The 20157-nt window shown below is 40.8% G+C and overlaps 1 protein-coding gene across 1 annotated transcript in view; it reads left to right on the top strand.

Annotated features, from left to right (window-relative positions):
- WDR64 (WD repeat domain 64) overlaps nt 1-13665 on the top strand; it is a 92484-nt gene extending 78819 nt beyond the window's left edge. The window contains exons 23-28 of the mRNA XM_089529450.1: nt 1147-1256; nt 2546-2734; nt 4383-4482; nt 6626-6706; nt 12004-12093; nt 13588-13665. Of these exons, the coding sequence (XP_089385576.1) occupies nt 1147-1256; nt 2546-2734; nt 4383-4482; nt 6626-6706; nt 12004-12093; nt 13588-13665 (648 nt within the window). The remainder of the gene's footprint in view (nt 1-1146; nt 1257-2545; nt 2735-4382; nt 4483-6625; nt 6707-12003; nt 12094-13587) is intronic.
- The last annotated feature ends 6492 nt before the right edge of the window (nt 13666-20157 follow it).

The raw sequence follows: 20157 nt of genomic DNA, 5'->3' as shown, positions 1-20157 counted from the left end.
ACCCTGTATATAAAAGACCTGACATGAAAACAGTTCTGAAGGAGTGATCCATCCTAAATCTAAAGGGGCATATAAATGCACTGGTGTAGATGCACATTTAAAAAGAATGGAGCTAGTGTACCCAAGTCTGGGCGGCAATGCAAAAAAGTGAAAGTGTGACACCTCCAGTGGATATACAGTTGGCCCTTCTTCTAGGCGGGCTTGCCTTCCGCGGCTTTGAGCTTATGTGGAAGGCAAGCCCCCACAGAAATAATGGGGTGCGTACTCATGCCGCGTGCCCTGTGCGCCACCATGAGCATGCACCCATTATTTTCTATGGGGCTTCAGCATACGACAGTCCAAGAGAGGGCATGGGATGAAGGACAATGAAGGAAGCATGTTGGGGGGGGGCATGTTCATGCTTTGCCAGTTTTTTACTGGTCACACTGATGCTTCGATGCCCTGTACTGATGGAGGTGCAACTGTGTGGCTGATCAAAAAGGAGGCCATCCAATGGGATTCCATCTAGGCAGCAGGTAATAATTGGCAGTATATTTATGAAATGGTTCACATGCATAGTGGGGAAACGACTAAAAAAATTACCCAGAGGTGCAGTTTGATGCTGTAACATGCAGTTGGGCCATGTGCATTTGGACTGCCTTGGGAGCAGCTGGTGCAGACAGCAGGGTTTTGACCTGCTTCCAGAAAATGCAGTTTTGAGCTGCTTTTTCCTGCCTGCCTGTTTTGCCCTTAGCATAGTTAAAGGCGCAGAGTAGACATTTCTTCTCATTTTCCACTCCATACCCTCACCACTTTCAAACTATATTGCATTGGCCATTTCCCAGACCTTGCATATGTTTTTTGTACAAAACATCCACTTCCACCTTAAAGAAACTGACCAGTATTTGTTTCATTGAAAATATTTGTATATAACTCTTCAGTTCAAAATTCCCAGGGCAGTTTCCCAGAGTGTTGCTGGCAGGGTTCCATTATCATTGTAATGACCTAATTTGTTGAAAATAGTTTAGCTACATTAGGCATAGTATCTTACACTTATTCATAATCACTATTTTTGGTATCAGTTTTGTGGATTTTAGAACTTCTTTACAGACACCAATTACCAAAACTTACTTACCTAGATTTGATTAATTCTTTCCCTCCCTGTAGCGTGTAAAGCAACAAATTTGCTGGCGAGCTCATTCCACCAAAATAGTTGACCTGTTCTACAATGAAGAAAAAAACCTAGTGGTAACTGCTTCTATAGATTGTTCTGTCAGGTTAGTGATAGTTAGCTATTAGCATTGTCTTGGGATTTGGTCTGTTGAATGTACCATGCTAGTGTCACTTTATCTACCTGACTGAGCCCTATCACAGTTTTGCATGCTGGCACAAACCCCCTCAGTGTGAATTGAGGGATAGTATGGAAAATGGCAAATATGACCAGTTCTAGAGTTGAGGATAAACTTGGCAAAGTACCACCCAATAAACTCCTTCCTAAAATGATGGGCTAGGCCTCCTTGGCTGCTGCAGTCATTGTTTTCCCTTTTCCACTGTGCCCATGATGTAGAGTTGCACTTCCAAGCAATGTACAGAAGAATTTTCTGTCACAGTCACCACACCACCAGGGGCAGTACTGGAAACCAGTTTTTAAAATATGTTTGAATATCATGCAGGGAAATCCAAAGAGACTATCTGGCCTGCAGCAGCTTATAACTCACAGCAAACATGATGAATAATCCATTTTTATGAAGAAACAGAAGTTATATACCAGGGAAACATAAACTGTGTACATAAAGAAAGTAGTCTCAGGGACGTAGCCAAGGGGGGGGGGAGTCCTTGGGGTCTGGACCCCCCTCCATTAGAAAAATGAATGGTGCGTGCTGCTGCGCAGCCGCACCCAAGCCCCATTATAATGGTGGTACTTAGTCTGGACCCCCCCCCCCTTCCTAAAATCCTGGCTACCTCCCTGGTAGTCTTGTACATTGGTTCTTGATATTTTGTTGTTAAGATATCATTTTTTAAAAAAATGAATACTGCAATTTATTTGGCAGAGCAAGGAGAAGGTTTTTTTGGGGGGGGTATTTCCCAGTATTCTGAGAATTATATTCCCTAAAGTAAACTTTCCAGGCTCAACTATTTCACTAGATTTTTTTCCTTGACATAACTCAGAGATTATCACATTAGGTTCTCTGCTGGGATAGACCCAGATGTAACTTTCTTAAGATTTATTTTATCACATTCACCCATTGCCAGGGAGTATGCAGCCCATATGCAACCTGGGCTTCTCCACTCTTGTCCCACATCTTTTCAAGAATGGGAAAACCCCATTCTTGAAAAGCTTCAAGAAAAACCCAGTTTGCATATGGGCTGCATACTGCCCAGCAATGGGTGAATGCTATAAAATCTGCCATAAGAAAGTTATATCCCAGGTCTACCCTGGCAGCGAAGCTAATGCAAAAATCTCCTTAAAGATTTCCCCACCTAGCTTTATTTCTGTTTAAAATTGATACATTTTAAATGTTTGTTTCTTGGGCTGCATATTGAAATATTTATATTTCACCCAAAGGGTCTGGCATTCACCCGATGGACACTACTTTGGTTATTTTGGCCAGCGCAGATTGTTTGAAATTTCTGAATCCACTGATATAATTTTGCCCTGTGATGTAAATGAAATGCCCTTCACAATAAAAGAAGGCAGCAAGTATATGGAGAAGAAGCAGAAGTTTGAGTATCCTTTAGTCCTTGACAGGGAAAGGTAGGATTCCACATCTATTGTTTTCTGTTAGATTGTAAGTCCATGGTTTCTACAGAAATTTCCCTATAAGGTAAATATGCCATCCCCTGCTTAGAAGGTTGCAGTAGATACAGTAATTGGGACTTACTCAGATTCACTTCTCTAATAAAAAAAGCATGGTAACATGTAGTTCATTAGTGTTAAGGCTGAATCTGCATAATGCAGATTTCACACAATACTGTGAATGATATTTGTACAAGGAGGCCAAGCAACACAGCCCATCAGTGCTTGTATTATATCAAACCTGGGGTTGATTAAAAACCCAACAGTCATAGAATTATAGAGTTGGAAGAGACCACAAGGGCCATCAAGCCCAGTGCTCTGCCATGCAGAAATACAGAACTGAAGTACCCGTAAAAGATAGCCATCCAGCCTCTGTTTAAAAACCTCCATAGAAGGAGATTCTAACATACTCTGAGAGCTACCCAAAGCAGCCATATGGAAATTGGATAACAGAGTTTTGGGGATATGGAGAGGAGTAATATTTATCTGTCCTGGCAAGGAGATCATGGAAGCAGTATGTGGGAGACACAGGGTAGGTGGGTGGGCTAGGCTTGGATTTGATATTTATAGTTGAGATCCTAGCCGCAGGGGTGGTAGGTGCTATCTTGCAATGTAACAAAGACCTGATGGTCTTCCCATGGAATCAACAAGGGGATTCTGGAATGACCGATGGCTTTAACTTTGGAGTAATGAAAACAGTTATTGGATTTAGGACAACACTAGGATAGATGGACAGGGAAGTTGGCTGGGAACATGGCAAAGGATCAATAGGAAGTTTTGGCTTACTCTCTTTTGCCTTTGTCTTCAGTATGAGAGGATATGCAGACAGCCAGGGGAAGGAGAACAGAGCAGTCAGCAAAGCCATTCAGTTTTTTTCTTGGCATTACCTGGGTTTTTCACATGTTTTTGGGTCTATTCACCTTTCCCTGTTTTTCAAAGGTTATCATGACCTCTCAAAACATGTCTGGCTCCATATGGAAATATGGAAACTCTCTCCAAGATTCAGGGGCACATTAGCTCCACCATGAACTTGGAGGACTGCCATGGCTCTCTGTATCTCCCTTAAAGAAATGGTTCAAAAATTGGCCAATCTCACCTCAGCAATTTCTGGAAAGTGCAGTTGGACAATTTAGGTTATTTTCAACAGGTCCTCAGCCAGTCAGAGAGGTGCTTCTTTAAAAGCAGACACCCCACCCCAGCCTCAGTCTAAACAACCTTCATGAGAGGAGTTGCCTGAAAAGATCAATTATGCCCCCAGAAGATCATGATTTGTCAACTTTTTGGAGAAAACAAATTTGGGAGGGGAACATGTGACCTACATATATGGGTTTTAGGATCCTCGTGGAGCTGATGCACTGCACCATTCCTCCTCCTGTTCTCCTGAATACACCTTCTGTAGGAGACATCTTTCTTTTTCTTTTGAATACAACTTCTATAGAAGACATCTTACGTTCAACACTCCTGTGCATAGTGCTTAACAGAGCTTTAACAGTGTTAAGTTTTAGCTTTAATTTCATTCATAATTCAAATAATTATAGCACTGAAAATTTCTCTTGCTTCTAGGCAGAACATTGTGTCCCCTGATCCCTGTTTTTCTTTTTAACAGATGGAAGACTTTAACCAGAACTACTTTATCTTTGAAAAAGCCTAGTCCATTAGAGATTGAACATGATTACAAATTTTTCAAAGCCCTGGCTTCCCCAAAGGTACTAAGAGTCATTTCTTGCTTTAGATCTCTTTGAATTTTGCAGACAAAATTAAGAAAATGAATACATTTGCACATACAGTAATATTAAATACCTGATTTAAATTCCCCACATTTGTGATTCAAGAGCAAAATTAATAATAAATTATAATAAAAGTTATTTCTACTCTGCCTTTCTAACAAGATCGAGGCAGCTCAGTGCACGTGAAATTTAAAATATCTTTCTGCTTAGTGGCCCATATTTTTAGCATTTATTTATTATTTATTTACTAAAATATTTATATCACACCTTTTATTCAAAGATCTTGGGGTGGCTTACAATAAATATATTGTTTACCATATTTACATCAAAAAATGTATGCCCCAAACGGACTCCAAAATTGTGAGTAGACTTATATATGGGACAATACAGTAATCCCCCTGCCAAGGCTGGGATCATGGCAAAAGCCAAGGAGGAAGGGAGAGAGAGAGAGATGGGGGAGCTGGAAGTTTTATTGCAGCATGATCCAACTACATACATTCCATTCATTATCAAACTGTTCCTATCACCTCAGTGTAAAGACAATTCTTATGTTAAACAGTTCTATGATGTTGATTTGCAATGAATAGTTTTTTTTAAAAAAAATGTGAAGTTAATGCTTTGCTACGTGATCAAACCTGCACTCAAAAAATTTGTGAAACATAAAATTTATGGAAAGTTATAAAGTTACAGAAATGAATCACTGTTAGTTCTTTGGCATTGTTTTCCTTTGCTTCACCCTTTAGATCCTTTCTTACATGTTCCTAAGTTTTACCCTTGACTTATCCATGCGGCTTATCAAAATTCATGATTTTGGCCCCCAAACCTGCCCTCGACATTAGGTCAACTTATACACGAGTATATACGGTATTCACTTAGCATTCACGTATACAAAAAAAAAACAGCTATGGATTTTACTGTTGTGTGAAAATATGCATGTTTTCACGTTACAGTATTTAGTTGCAAAGGGGACAGACCCCCTTCCTTGCAGTTCAGCTCATCAGTTTTGCAGTGGAAGGAGTGGGGATGCCATATGCTTGGTTTCTCAATTTCACAATTATTGCAACTATAAATCTCTATACAGCTGAGGTCCAGACTATCTGAAAAATATATTCACATATGAGAGCCAGGATTCTAAGATCTATTGGGAAATGCTTAGTCTTGGTCCCAGCACCATCAAAGGCTCACTTGGTGAGGACATGAGGGAGAGGTTTCTCCATAGCTGCTCCCACTCTCTGGAACTTTGGGGCTTTATTCCCCATTCGGGTGACCTTGCACAAGTCACAAGCTCTCAGCCTCAGGGGAAGGCAAGGGCAAACATCCTCTGAACAAATCTTGCCAAGAATATCCCATAATAGGTTTGCCTTAGGATTGCCATAAGTTGGAAATGACGTGAAGGCATACAACAACAACAGCAACAAGATTTAAATAACAGCCTCAGTGGATAATGCTGGGGGAGAAAAGCATATAGGATTATGTGTGGGGAAGGTGGGAGAATGTGTGCATGCATGCCATGAATGCACAAGGGAGAAGAGTATGTGTTTGTGTGAGTGTGTGTGCAGTCTCCAGGCATTCAGCCAACAGCAGATACAGACCTGAGGGCTGTAAAATTAGTGCATTCTTGCTTTAGGGTAAAGCTTCCATGGATGCAGACAGAGGGCTCTTTTGGATTGGTGTAAAGGTGCATAAATTCTCTTGATAAAAACTCCTTGCGTTTTGCCAGTTGTTGCCTGCAGTCTTTTGGGAGGCTGTTTGTAGTGGTGCCTTCAGTCTGATATGTCTTGGAATTTAAAAGTCATTATAGTAAGCAGGTAATGCTGGCTAGATTCATCCCTGAGTTGCAGTACAGATATGAGGTTCAGTGCTTTCATTTCACACTGCTAAAATACCTTTTTTCATAAAAACCTTACAGCCCAATTTGGATAGTCATAGAAAACAAGACTAGCTTTTCCCTCAGTTTGTAGATACAAGTTTATGTTCATATAACCCCAAGAGGATCAGTAATGGCCTAAAAGTTTTAATGCCAAAGCTAAATTGATATCCTAAGTACTATAAATTTGGAAGGGGCTGATATTTCATTTTCTAGAACTGAAAATATGTTGACTATATTGTTTCTGTTTCACAGATTAACAAGCAGCCTCTGGAAAGTTTCAAATCTGGAAACAAAGATGCTGGTGTTGTATTTGGCTCTATACCTATATACCGGGTGAGTTTGGAGTAAGCTGCTTAAATGGAAGTTTGAGAAAGAAACATTAAAATTAAGCAATTTTGGAAAAATAATCTCAGATTGTGAATTGCCACCATGTACTCAGTTTTAACTACATTAATTTATTTTTAAAAAAGAAACTGTACCTGGATTATTTCTTTTACATTTGTTTCCTCCTCTTAATACAAATCTTCTGGTAAAACTCATTTAAAATCACATGCATTCAATAGCTAGAAACCTGTGATGAGGCATTATTTATGGACCATAAACCATTCACATCCAGCACACAAATATAAAGCCAGACTTACTCTACAAAAAAAAATGAGCTGCATTTAAAGCATAACATCATGCATCTTTATTCAAAAGTCTCATTGGGTTAAATAGATTCTCAGGAAAGAGTGTATTACAGCCTTAGGGTCTGATCTTCTAAAGATTTAACAGGTACTAAGTCCTACTGAAATGTCTGAGGAAATATGTGTGGAACAGAGCTGTTAGTGGCAAGTTCGATCTTGAACATATCATAGGAGCTTGTCACATGTGGACAAGCTGCAAAAATCCCATGCAGAAATGGGATTTAAAAACCAGAAAAAAATCCCCACAAAAGTGGGTAGTTTTTCACACACACTGAGGTTAAAGTGCCTGGGCTGTCAATGATGAAGTCCCTTCTTCCAACATCACCTCTGTCATCCCTTGGGGAATGCCTGTCCCTCAGCTTCAGCCTCCAATCTGCAGCATGATAAGATGGCCATGTGAACACAAGAAACCACAACTCAGTAAGGGCTGCCTGTCATGGAAACAGGAGAGGAGGCAGTTTTCTCAGATTCCCTCCGCAACAACTGCCACACTATTCTGGAGTGTTTGCCAACTTTTCAAAGCAGATTTTCAGGGAGTGCAGGGAAAGGTTTGGAGAAAACAAACACCTCCCTTTCAATTTGTAGTATTCTATGAGTAGAACTCTGCTCATGAAACCACAGAAGCCAGCCCTATAATAGTATAATAAGGTTTATTCAGATACTGAGTACCAGTTAAATCACTTTGAATAGTTAAAAATGGAATGTAATTAGTTACTACTGTAATTATGATACCTGCTTTCATTTCTGTTCTGTCAGTGCTCCATTCTACTATCCTGTCCTTTTTTACTGGCCTCCTGTGTTTATGATGGCACCATTCCCATCACTTTCTCCTCTTGTCTTGTCCAATACAGCTAAACAGCTTCTCCGTCCTATTTTCTCCAGGATCCCAGTCACACATAATCCATGTTTTTCCTTTCCCAGATTTTAGAATAGTAGGGTGGGCTGAGGACTTAAGCTATTATTCATGGCAGTGGATGTCCAGCCCAGTTGTTTGGCATTCCATGCAAAGCCAATAACAAGAACAGTTATCTCCTTCTTCCACTAGCTGAGATGGTGCTAGAGCCTTCTGTTGTGATTTCATATGTAACTCACAGATAAAATAACAATCCACTGAGTTGAGAAAAAAGTTTTCAGAGTTCTCCTTCTGAGTGAATGTCAGCCAGAGCTGATTAAAATATGTTCTAGCCATTATGGTAAAAATCTGCAAAAGGTCCTGAATTGGCACTGCCCTGAGAGATGTTTCTAGTTGCCACATCTTAACATGCAACATTAACTCAATTGGTAAGGGTAATACATGGCCCATGGGCTGTATATATTCCATCACACTGTTTTGCCCCCCACCACCACCACCACCAGTGCCCCTCTCGTCCATTAATTAATTTGAAGATGCAGTGACAAATTCAGCATTATTTTCTGTGTAAACAAGGGGCTAATGTAGTTTGTGAGCTTCCTGCTGTAGGGACAAAATGCTGGACTAGACAGACCTTTTATTTGATCCAGCATGGTTCTTGTGGGATTTTCATATGCCATTCTCCCATTGTCTGTGTTATACCCACAATATATGTGTTAAGTAAAGTGAACAATACTGGTATCATTTGCTGGATCCCTAGGCAAGTATCAGAGCTCTTTCTTGCACGGTCCCAAATACAGGAGACATTGTATTACTCAGCTTTGAATGTACTCTTCAGTTTTCAGTTTAAAAATAACCCAAAAAAACCTACTGTAATACATTTTCTCCAGGCAATTTACAACACCCGGCAGTCTTCCATTTCTAGTTTATTGGCCCAAGGAATTTGTGTTACACTTTCCATCAGAAAAACTATAAAACCTTCAAGGCTTTTGCTTCTGTTATTCCCTACTGTATAGTCTGAAATCACAAATATATCAGTTAAAGTCATGGGGAGCTTTCAATGAATGTAAATGGAAACAGCACCACATTTCAGTTGTTCTAGTTAGGTACAAACATGGGGAAATTGTGTTGTTTTAAACCATGTTTCTTGCTGATATGAACTTTGTAACCTTAGGATTTTTTTGTATTTAAAATAAATTGATACAGTAGATGTCATTATGCTCACCTCAGTTCTGTCAGCAGTAAGGTGACAGTGGTTTTCCAGGTTTGGTTTCCTTTGAAGGAGGGCACTATGAAGTTTAATGGTATTTCATAGTGATACAAACAGGCTGAGCATATAAGATCCTTATCACACTTGCATGTGCTGTCTTACATATTGCCATGATGCTTGTGTTATTTTGTGAAAGTCCAGTGATAATAGTGTAATTGCTGCTATCAGTAATTTGTGCATCCAAATTCACCCTGACATCCCTGTCAACACTCCACCTCCAACCATGTGTTCTGCGCATATTCCTGAACTTTAAAGATTATTCTCCAAGCATCTGTGCACTGTAGTCTATGAAAGCTGATGCTATAACCAACCCATTAGCTTTAAAGGTGTCTCACCCATTCTGACCTTGTGGCAAAGGGCAACAGACCTCTTGGTTGCTGCTCAGCCTGCTGCTTGGTTACTGCTCTCAAGGTGACCAAGTGCTGAGGGAGAAACTTCTCCATGGTGAAGATCTCTAAATCTTTTGTTGGAGCAGAGAAGGGTGCAGCCAGCATGTGAATAATGGGTTTAGACAGTGGCATCCTACACTGGCTTCAGGGGCAGGGCTAAAAGGACTCACCCTCACCTCCCTAAACATGCATGTAAAACCACGCCCAGCAGGGAGGAATGGTTGCCATGGGCCTCTCCCTCAATGTGCAGCGGGGAGGTGTGGGGTGCACTCAGCCCAGTGTTATCCCTCTTCTGGTATTCGTATTCTGGTGTAGTCCACCCCCCCTGCACCCACCCACCCCCAGTGATGCTACTGGGTTTAGATAGGCCACGTGCAATGGACTGGAGACTGGTATAGACAGGGGAAGGGAGATATTTTAACTACAGACATTGCTCCAAAGCAAAGGACTCTTTCCAAGAATCAACCACAAATATTCTTCCTCCTCCTTCCCCAGAGACATGTCTTCCACACTCAACTTGAAGTGTCACTGTCACACATACACACTGTTTCTTCTGCTATCTCTTCTCTCAGCTTGTCTGACAAAAGAAACAGAAAGCAGCAGTGCAGCTCCAGTCTGCCAACCAAGTCCCAGCAGTGTTCACAAAGCTTAAGCAGGATCTCAAATTTGAAAGCTTTTTTTTTTTTTGCCACCACTTTTTCTCCACTGCCATGTGCTCTAATACCTTGCTCCAGTCAGTCTGTAGAAAAATGGTGCCGCTCTGAACCACAGAAATGGAACTCTGCACACAAACCTCGCAAAAGTTTCCTACCACTACTAGTGAAAGATGTGGCTAAAGGAGTGAACTTGCGCAGATAGGTAAAGAGCAGGAGATGTCACCACATGAAGTGAGGCTTTGTGATGGTTTTAAGCAACCCTGAAAAAAAAATTCATACAGAATGGCTGGGGCAGCAGCTTTCTTACTTTTTCTATGGTTCTTCAAGTGGTCATCTGTGATTTCATTTATACAGGTTTGCACCTGTGTAGCACATTGATTGATGATTGATTGATTGAGCTATATGCCACCTTTTTTCCAAAGTGAGATCCAAGGTGGCATTACCTCAGAATCCTCTAGATTCCATTTATTAAGTGGTAGCCATCTACTCATGAGTTACCCTGCTTTCAGTTCAGAGAAAGCAGCCAACAGAGTGATATCTAGTTGCCAAAAACCCACCAATGTGCTGGCACGAAAGCAACCAATAACTGATAAGCAACCTGTTCTACTTAACTGTGGTCTCTGTACATCACACACAGAAATGTTGCTTACCAAGTTTACTGAAGAAAGCAGGTGGAGAACCATAGCATTAAAGAAAATGAAAACAGCAGAGCTATCTCAAAAACTGCATACAAGAGCATTAAGGTGGTAGTGCTGAACAAAAGTAGAAGACTATAACCAGATAACACACCCTTTTAGAAATATGACTGAAGCATCCATAGTTCTGGTAAAGTGACTGTGGAGATGCACGAGAAGGATGCACTCAACTGGCATTGTAAATAGACAGATGTAAATTCTTCTGAAGACCATGAGGAAATGTTTCATCTCCAGGAGCATAAAAGGGAAAGCAGAAGATTAGACAAGAATGAGGTAAGTATTATGAGCAGTGAGATGAAGCTTTAATGAAGAACTTAAACATTTCTCCTATAACATAAGAAGAAAGAACAACAAATTTGAGCACTAACAAAGCCAAAACCTGCTTGTGCAGCATAACTAGCAAAGGCAGTAAATTGAGCTCATAAAATCTCTTGGTACAGGATTTATTAGCTCCAGATAAAATATACTGAATTTTTTGGAGTTATGTCAAGACTGGATTCTTTATGCTGTTAACCTGAGAACACCCATTTGACAGTGAAGAATCATGGAATTGAAATTCTCCCAACAAATCACATCATCCCCCAAGGGAAATTGGTAGAACATTCTGCTAGACTGCCAAAGGAAGACAACAGAAGACAACAGAAGACAACAGAAACCAGAGTTGTCTGGGCCCCTGTGGCGCTCTGGGCAAGTAGTCCGTTCTTTCACAATGAATTTTGGCAGTGACCTTGGTTAGTAATAGAAATCGGAGAAATATATAAAAAAATGGTCCAGGCCAAAAGCGAAGGAACAAATCTCCTTACACAGGTCTCCCATCCTACCTGGTGGCCTGGTAACCAGGAAAGTTATCTATTTGTATAGGACAGGAACAAGTTTATATATGGTTCTCCCAATGCTGAGAATAATGTTGACCTACCACAAACTATTACTATGAAGCTGAAAATGGTAAAACCTTTTTTTTTTTTTAATGAAAATTAGGAATGTTCTCTGAAAATAATTTCAAGATGTATTCTTTAGTCTTGAAATACAAAAAAAACTGTTGCTATCTACATAATTCTTGATTTTTCTGAATTACTTATAAAAGGTCTTAAGTCCTCCAAATTTGAAAAGTATGACTACAAACGAGGACTCTGTTGACAGTATCAGCAGGCGAAGCAGAATCCTGTATAGTACAGTAAGTTTATTAATTATTTATTTGTGTGGGATATTATTATTATTTATTATTATTAACCTTTATTTATAAAGCGCTGTAAATTTACACAGCGCTGTACATACAATCTGATATGCATTAAGCCTAAGAGTGTGGGCCACATGAAGGGTATTTAGATTTGGGTTCCAGCCAACAGAAGTATATCTATTTAAATCTATATAACCCATCTTCTGAACTGGGCCTGGGCTACATTTTAGTTGAAGAGTGGACAAAGTGCACCCTCTCCAGATTTTGGACTGCGCCTTCCATGGCTCTCAGCCAGTATAGCCAATGATGAAGAATTCTGGAAGCTGTAGTTCAACATATCAAGAGCTGCGTGACTCCCCCCCCCCCCCGGCAGTTAAATCTGTTGGTTGATTGATACCTTGAAACGGTAGTACATGCTCTGGTAACCTCTCGATTGGACTTCTGCAACGCGCTCTACATGGGGCAACCCTTGTACCAAACCCGGAAGCTACAACTGGTGCAGAATATGGCAGCCAGACTGGTCACTGGCATACCCAGGGCCAGTCATATAACACCAGTGCTTAAAGATCTGCACTGGCTGCCTATTCGTTTCCGGGCACAATACAAGGTGTTGGTTATAACCTATAAAGCCCTAAATGGCTTGGGCCCAGGATACCTAGAGGACCGCCTCTCCCCATATAATCCGCCCCGCACACTCAGAACATCCGGGCAGCAGCTATTGAGGGTCCCAGGGGCAAGACTGGCCTCCACATCTAGGAGGACTTTCACCACCTCAGCCCCGACCCTCTGGAATTCGCTGCCCAGAGAGCTCCGTTCAGCCACCTCCCTGGCCCAGTTCAAGAAGGAATTAAAGACCTTCTTGTTCAAAATAGCATTCCCAGACACAGGCTCCAGTTAGTCTTCCCCCCTCTGACAGCAGTGGCAAGCTGGCCAGAATTGGTTTTTAATGTGATTTTAATTGTAAATGTTTATATGGTGTGTGCTTTGTATTATGTTTTTCATGGTGTTGTACACCGCCCTGATTGCAAGATGGGCGGTATAAAAATAAAACTATTATTATTATTATTATTATTATTATTTATTAAAGATTATTTTTTTAAAAAAGAATATTAAATTTTGGATGAATAGGGACAGCAAAAATGTTAATAATCCCTTAATATCCAAAATGTATTTAGCATTCTTATTTCAGCCAATGTATTTTCCAAAACTGAAACATTCTTAGAGTAGTTTTCACTTTTCACAGGGTGGGGAGGGAATTGCTCATTCTACCAAACACTAATCCAGTGTTGCAGAAAAATTATCCCAAAATAATTTTTTGATGTGTAAGAAAGTATTCTTATTCTATTGTTGCTCTCCTCAATTGCCAAATCAGAAACTGTAGGAAGGAGCTCCTTGCAATATATACAGCTTGGCTCCAGAGTATCTAATCATTGGGTTGCTTGACATTTTAAACATCGTAAGTCAGCATATGCGGTCTTTTTTCTTTTGCAGCCATCACGTTACATCAACAGAAGAGATGCAAAATCCAGCCAGACAAGATTCCCACCAACACAATTGCAAAAGCCATGAAACAGAGTGTGTTGCAATGGAACATGGTAAAAATAAAACCTGAACAACAAAGAAAAATCAATGTTATCTGTATCTCTGCATTGAAATTAAGTTTTCATTACTAGGACATGTAAACATCGAATTTCTACATTTCTTTATCCCTTGTTAAATATCATGTGTGACCAGCAAGGGACATATGGGCTGCCTTCAAGATTGCTATGTTTTACCTGCTTACAATGAAACATAATTAAGATGTGACGTATCTTAATTATGTCTTCCCCAATACACCTTCTCCTTTTGTGTCATGTCATTTTACATTGTAAACCCGAGGGCAGGGAACTGTCAAATTAGAAATCTGTAAACCACTCAGAGCCACTCTGAGAGGGATATAAATACTCTAAATAAAATAAAAATAAATAAATAAAATGCTGAAAAATCATTACCTTTTGGTCCAGATTCTGCAGGCCAATCTGGAGCACCCTCTAGCCATGCTAGGTGGCTGTTTACACATATGTCCTGCTGTGTCATGTGGCACTGCCGCCACTGGCACAAGTCGCTCCCTCTGATATCACAATGAGGTGTCCAGTTTGAGATTTACACTGGACACTTCATTTCTGACCTCAGAAGGAGCGACTCATGCCAGGGCAGCTCCAGGCAACACAATGGGACGCATGTGTAAACAGCTGCCCCATATCACTCCAGAGTGCAGAGGCAATGGGAGGGAGATCCATGCCAACTTCAAGGCCAGAATATTCCAGTATTCTGGACAGTGTAAATAAGCCCCCGGTATTCAAGAACTGCTTCACAACAACCAGCATAATATGAATACTTTTCATTATGTCACATGGGAGATGCTCATGCATGGGCACACTTGAATCAGTTTGGAGTGCCATTCCAATACAATGGGTTCTGTTTAGATGAGGGTCTCTGCTCCTGATTAGGCCACTGCTTTTGACACTCCCCAGAGGGAACTCTCATAATAATAATAATAATAATAATAATAATAAATTATTTATTTATAGCCCGCCCAAACACAAGGAATCCGAGCCAGTCATATTCTCTCCCACACATACATAGGGACAAATCTGCCCTTTAATTTTTCTTCTTCTACTTGCAGGTCTCCACACACACACACCAAAAAAAACTTCAGACTTCCATCCTAGGAAATTGGGCAGTGATGAGAGGAAGGTGCTTCCCTGGAGGAGAATCCATTTCCACTTCAGTACTCATACATAGACACATCCCTGCCTTACTATAGATTCCAGTGCTGAACAGTTCTGCAGCCAGCCCACAGTGCTCTGGACAAACCAACAATGCAATCACCCACTTACCCAACTTGACAAACAGCAGTCTGTTGTCATGATCAACACAGCAGGTATGACATGTCTGTATAGTCAGACAAGAGAAAAGGTGGGAGACCTATGGAAGTATTTTGACTCCCCTAATTTTGAACACACACACCCCACCCCGGGGTCAAAATCTGAATAGAAGCAAAATATCTGACTAGCTAAAACACTTCCATCCACTTCCCAGCAAAAGCATTTCCTGATCATAGGGAGAAGTGGGGTGAATGAAGAACCAGTCTGGTACTGGAGCTATACAAGCAACTACAATTACCCAACAGTGTCAGCAGTGTTGTAAATTGGTAGCCAGAGTTAGGATGAGAAGATGGCAGGAATATAGGAGGGCAGAGGACAACTGGCCCTGGCCCCAGTCCTGTCCCACAGAGCCCTTTCACACAAAACATAAGAGGCTAAGTAGAATTGTCTGTATCTGCCCCAGTACTCCAGGAATATTGGTGTAAGTATTAATGTGTGGAAACTCCTTCCCATCAAACATTGTACAGAAATGGCTGCAAGACAAAGACCACTCTGCAAATCACACTTCCATATCACAGCATGCATTCCCTACCCAAACAATGACAGGAACAGAGTATAGAAAGAAGGGGGATAACAAATACCTCCATGAATGGCAACATGTGATCACACCAAGAGGGTAAACATCCTGACATTGGCCATAATGACTAGGACTTAAGAAGCTGAAGTCCAAAATGTCTGGAGGAACAAAAGTTGCATACCACTGGTTAACAATCTGAAAAAATACAGGAGAAATCACTACCATTGCTACATTGCATATCCTGGTCCTAAGCATTTTCAAGCTTTTTCAAGCTGTGTCCATTTTTAATTGGTCACAACACTATTCTTTTGCTTGGGAAATAGTCTGTGCCCTATATAACCTCAGGAATCAACTGAATGCTCAGAATGCGCTATGCATTTTGATTCGACTTTTCCTACATTTGTGAAGACTACAGAATGATGTAAAATTGAAGCTGTCTTCAGCAATCTGCTTTTGTATTTGTTATATAGCTATATCTCTTCTGTGCCCGCACCATACTTAAGACTGTTCCTCTGTATTCTCTCATAGCTATATCTCTGATGAAGGAAATTGCTTTTCTGGTGCTATATACAAAAATAGATGGTGGGAGGAAGAAGGGTAGAAGAGGCTGCTCAATATAAGCAAATGCAGGCTATTTTGAAATTTGAAAAAGGAGCAGGCAACATTGTGAGAAACATATGAAGAGTTATGTGCGGTTAAAAATGGGGTGAATAAGACACCACTGTTGTTTTGGTGGTGTTGTTTGTTTGTTTTGTCGTAGTGTGAGTAAGCTGACATCTATAGCCACATCAACATCTCACCATACACAGTATAACAAAATAGATCACAATTAAGATGAACGCTTCAATTTTAGATGACCCAAGGCATCGCTTTAGTATTGCTATCCAGATTGCACCACTGTGTGAGACTGCAAGCCAACAATTACGTGGCAAGCAACAACAATTTCCTTCAAACTATGGGGCTGATGGGAGAATTTGATTCTGTTCATAAGTGGCATCTAAAAGTAACCACAAAAGAAATCCATACCTACTAGGTGTAGAATCAAAAGCAGATCATCGGCTAATGTTTGGGTCACCAGTGGTCATTCTGGATTGTACACCTGACACTAACCATACTTGGGGGGGGGGGGGGAGAGGCGGAAATGGCCAAAGATCCAAACTGTCTCTCAAAATCATCCTTGGCCATGGTCAACAGGACAACTGGCTCAAGGGCACTACAATTTCTCACAGACCTCATACCTATATGTGTACTTCAGCCCATGCTGTTCTGAAACAATAGGAGAGGCCAACTTCAACAAATACAAAAACCTTGTCTGTCCCTGCAACCCTCCAGGAGTCACACAGACTAACCAAAATACCAGGAAGGAAGGAAGTTTGGTAGTTCAATTTTCTTCTTTTGAAGATGGGTCATTCCCCCGTCCGGGTAAACAGTTCAGAAGGGGTTGTGAGTATAGATGTTGGTGTTGAGACCTATTTAAAATGTTTAACTGTTACTCCTGGAATGGCTTGAGATGGGTGACTTGTTTTTCCTCATAATTCCTTGGCTCTGAGGACCCCAGTCACCTTCTTCTCTGGTGATGGAATTGTTACTATGCAAGCAGAACTTTCCATGCCAGCAGTAATTTAAAAAATATGTACATAATGATTTGATAGAGAATATTTATTTCTTGACAGATTATTGAAAATATTTTTAAATAGTTCTAATGCCTGTTGGAAATGCAAGAATAAAGTTGGAACTTTTTTTCTCATATGTGGTGGACTTATACTGAAGCACAGAAATATTGGACTCTGATAGAAAAAATGCTTTAATTCAGTGGAAGCCACAGACTTTATTGTTGACACTGTTGGATGTTTTGCCAGCATCTGTGGCTGGCATCTTCAGAGAATGCTGGCATGGAAGACACTGAGTTTGCATATATCATAGAAGCTTTGTGTTTTATGAATTAAAAGAAAGCTAAGCGGGTTACAGACCGCCGAAAAGCGGCGGCCTGTACCCGCCCCTTTCCCCGGGGTATCGGGGCCTCAGCGGCCAGACCGGCAGCCGCTGAGGCCTTGATCCGCTGCTTTCCAGGCTGCGGGGAAGCAGCAAAAGGCCCCAAGGACACCCCACGACGGTGGGGAAGAGGAGAAAGGGGCCGCTTGGCTCCTTTCTCCTTTGGTCCACTGGGTGCAGCCGTGTGAAGGCTATGCCCAGCAGACCAAACCAGGAAGGAGCTCCAAAACGGAGCTCCTTCCTGCTCCGCGCTAAGGGCGCACTAAGCGCCCTGGCGCGGAGCAAGGACGTCACGCCCGCGCCGCCCTGTATAGAGGCGGCGCAGTCGTGACATCTTCATGGCGGCGGCCATGTGGAATGGCCGCTGCCATTTTGTGCGTGCGGAGCGCGCACTAGGGTTAGGGGTGTGTGGAAGCATCGCCCCTTTCTAACCCTAGTACGCACTCTGCGTTTACTTTCTGGCCCGTTTGTAACGGGCCCTAGTAATGGAGGACATTGCCATCAGTTTAGCAGGGAAGAAATCAGTGTTGTTAGTTTTTATTCATTTTTGTGTTATGTTAGGATTGTTGTTGTTTCTTTTTGTTTGTAGTTTTTGAATGATAGTTTTTGGGATATGTGTGTGTGTGTGTGTGAAAATATTTATATATTACCATAATGGTATTTTAATAGTATGTTTATTTATATCTTGGGTTGTTGAGAATTTCTGTGACACTGTTTAACAGCATGTTATTCTAAGGGGACTATTCATTTTTGTGCATAATGTTTAACTGTTGATGCTTACAGAGGCACCCAGAGCAGATGGGAAAGCAGTGCCATTCAATATTTGTGTTCCATATACAGAAGCTGCATGGTAGCTATTCATTGATTTTGGAAGAGCTCATAATAATGAGGCTATGTGATAACAACACTCTCACCAATGTGCAGAGAAACGGCATTACAGCAAGAGAAAGTGGGCCACCCAGCTGACCTAGCTTTCTCTGCCTTTTTGAGAATATGATTCATTATATGACACAAATCTTAATAGCTTTTCTTGTTCTACCCCTTATATAAAAATGGCCTGCCAGCTTTGCCTTTTTCCTTTGTTCCTTGAGGCAGAGTATGAATGTTTAAGATAGAACATCAGTAACAGTTGGGAAAAAAGAAGACAAAGTTTACAAGGTGCTAAAGAATAAACCACCTTTCTAATCCTTTAAAAGATAATAGACAGAGCTCTCTGCTAACTGGAAAGGATGTGTGGGACAGCCTATCTGATATTATTATTATTATTATTATTATTATTATTATTATTATTATTATTAACCCTTATTTATTAAGGGCTGTAAATTTACACAGCACTGTACATACAATCTTTTAATTAGGCGGTTCCCTGCCCTCAGGCTTACAATCTAAAAAGACACCACACAAAAGGAGAAGGGAGTGGTGGTGGGGAAGGGGATGAGGTCCAGCAGTTCTTCTCTACCTCCAAGGCCTGGACCAAGGCAGATGGACTGGAGGGAGGGCTTGGCTTCTTAATGGATGGGTAAACGTCTTCCAGGGTGGCCTGTTGGAGTTAGCCTGCCTCTCTAGTAGAATAATACATGGTTCCTTACCATGGGCGCAAGGTTTTCTACCCTTATCACTACTATACTTAGGACTGGGCTCTCACAAAACTTGGGCCTGGATCCGAGAGGGCTTCATCACACAAGCCCATCCAAACACTATACCTAGCATTCTTAATGAAAAATCTTCTGTTTCGTAACCTTTTCAACAAGCTGGTTTCAAAATCAGATTAGTCTTCTTTTCATTAACTGTGGTTATGGGACAGCTATGTTTCTGAATCTCTAAGCTAAGGTATTGACGAAGCTCCTGGATCATTCTTATATGAAAATAAACAGAGAGAGAGAGAGAGAGAGAGAGTTTAGAAGAGAAGCTTATACATTTAGAACTAAATAATATTGGCATAGTGAATGTACAGCTCTTCTTCTAACAATGGAAGTGGATGTATGGCAGAACTTGTATGGTTACGAGATATGTTAAAATGGAGTTTGAGGCTAGATTTATACAGGGTAACAAAAAATCAGACTTTCCATTCTCGCTAAACCAGTGTTAGCTACATAATCACTTTAACACTATGCCTTTGTCAATTCCCTTTTAAAAGACAAAACATTTTCTTTGACATGTGTCCATTTCACAAGTATTATAACAACACATATTACTTTAAGCTGCATAAAAAGTATCTGACCAAGAATTGGAGGCTTTAATGGTACTCTAGACCCACAGAAGCAGCAGGTGATATTCTAAGAGTATGATTGCTATCTTTAAAACCATTATATTTGCATGCCTTCCAAATGCCGTTGGACATCCTGCACACTCATTCACCGAGAAAGAAATGACAAGTGTGCATATATTTTTGTCACCGATGTGGTTTTGTTAATTAACACCTACTAGAAAAAGAAAATGTTTTGCATAATAGTGGCAGTGATATACAGGTGCCCACCATGACAAAAAAATAAAATGAGACTTTTCTCACTCTTTCTTACAAGCATTTGTATAGAATCCCATTAAAAGTTCAAAACATTAAACTGACAGCTGACAGATTTATTTAGAGATTATCCTAGCCATTAAAAACAAATAGTAAGGCTGCAC

This window comes from Sceloporus occidentalis, unplaced genomic scaffold, assembly GCF_023333645.1.
Source record: "Sceloporus occidentalis isolate IW3139 unplaced genomic scaffold, rSceOcc1.0.p SCAF_6, whole genome shotgun sequence".
Lineage (NCBI taxonomy): Eukaryota > Metazoa > Chordata > Lepidosauria > Squamata > Phrynosomatidae > Sceloporus > Sceloporus occidentalis.
The sequence above is the reverse complement of the archived record's forward strand: the minus strand, read 5'-3'. Positions and strand labels throughout refer to the sequence as shown.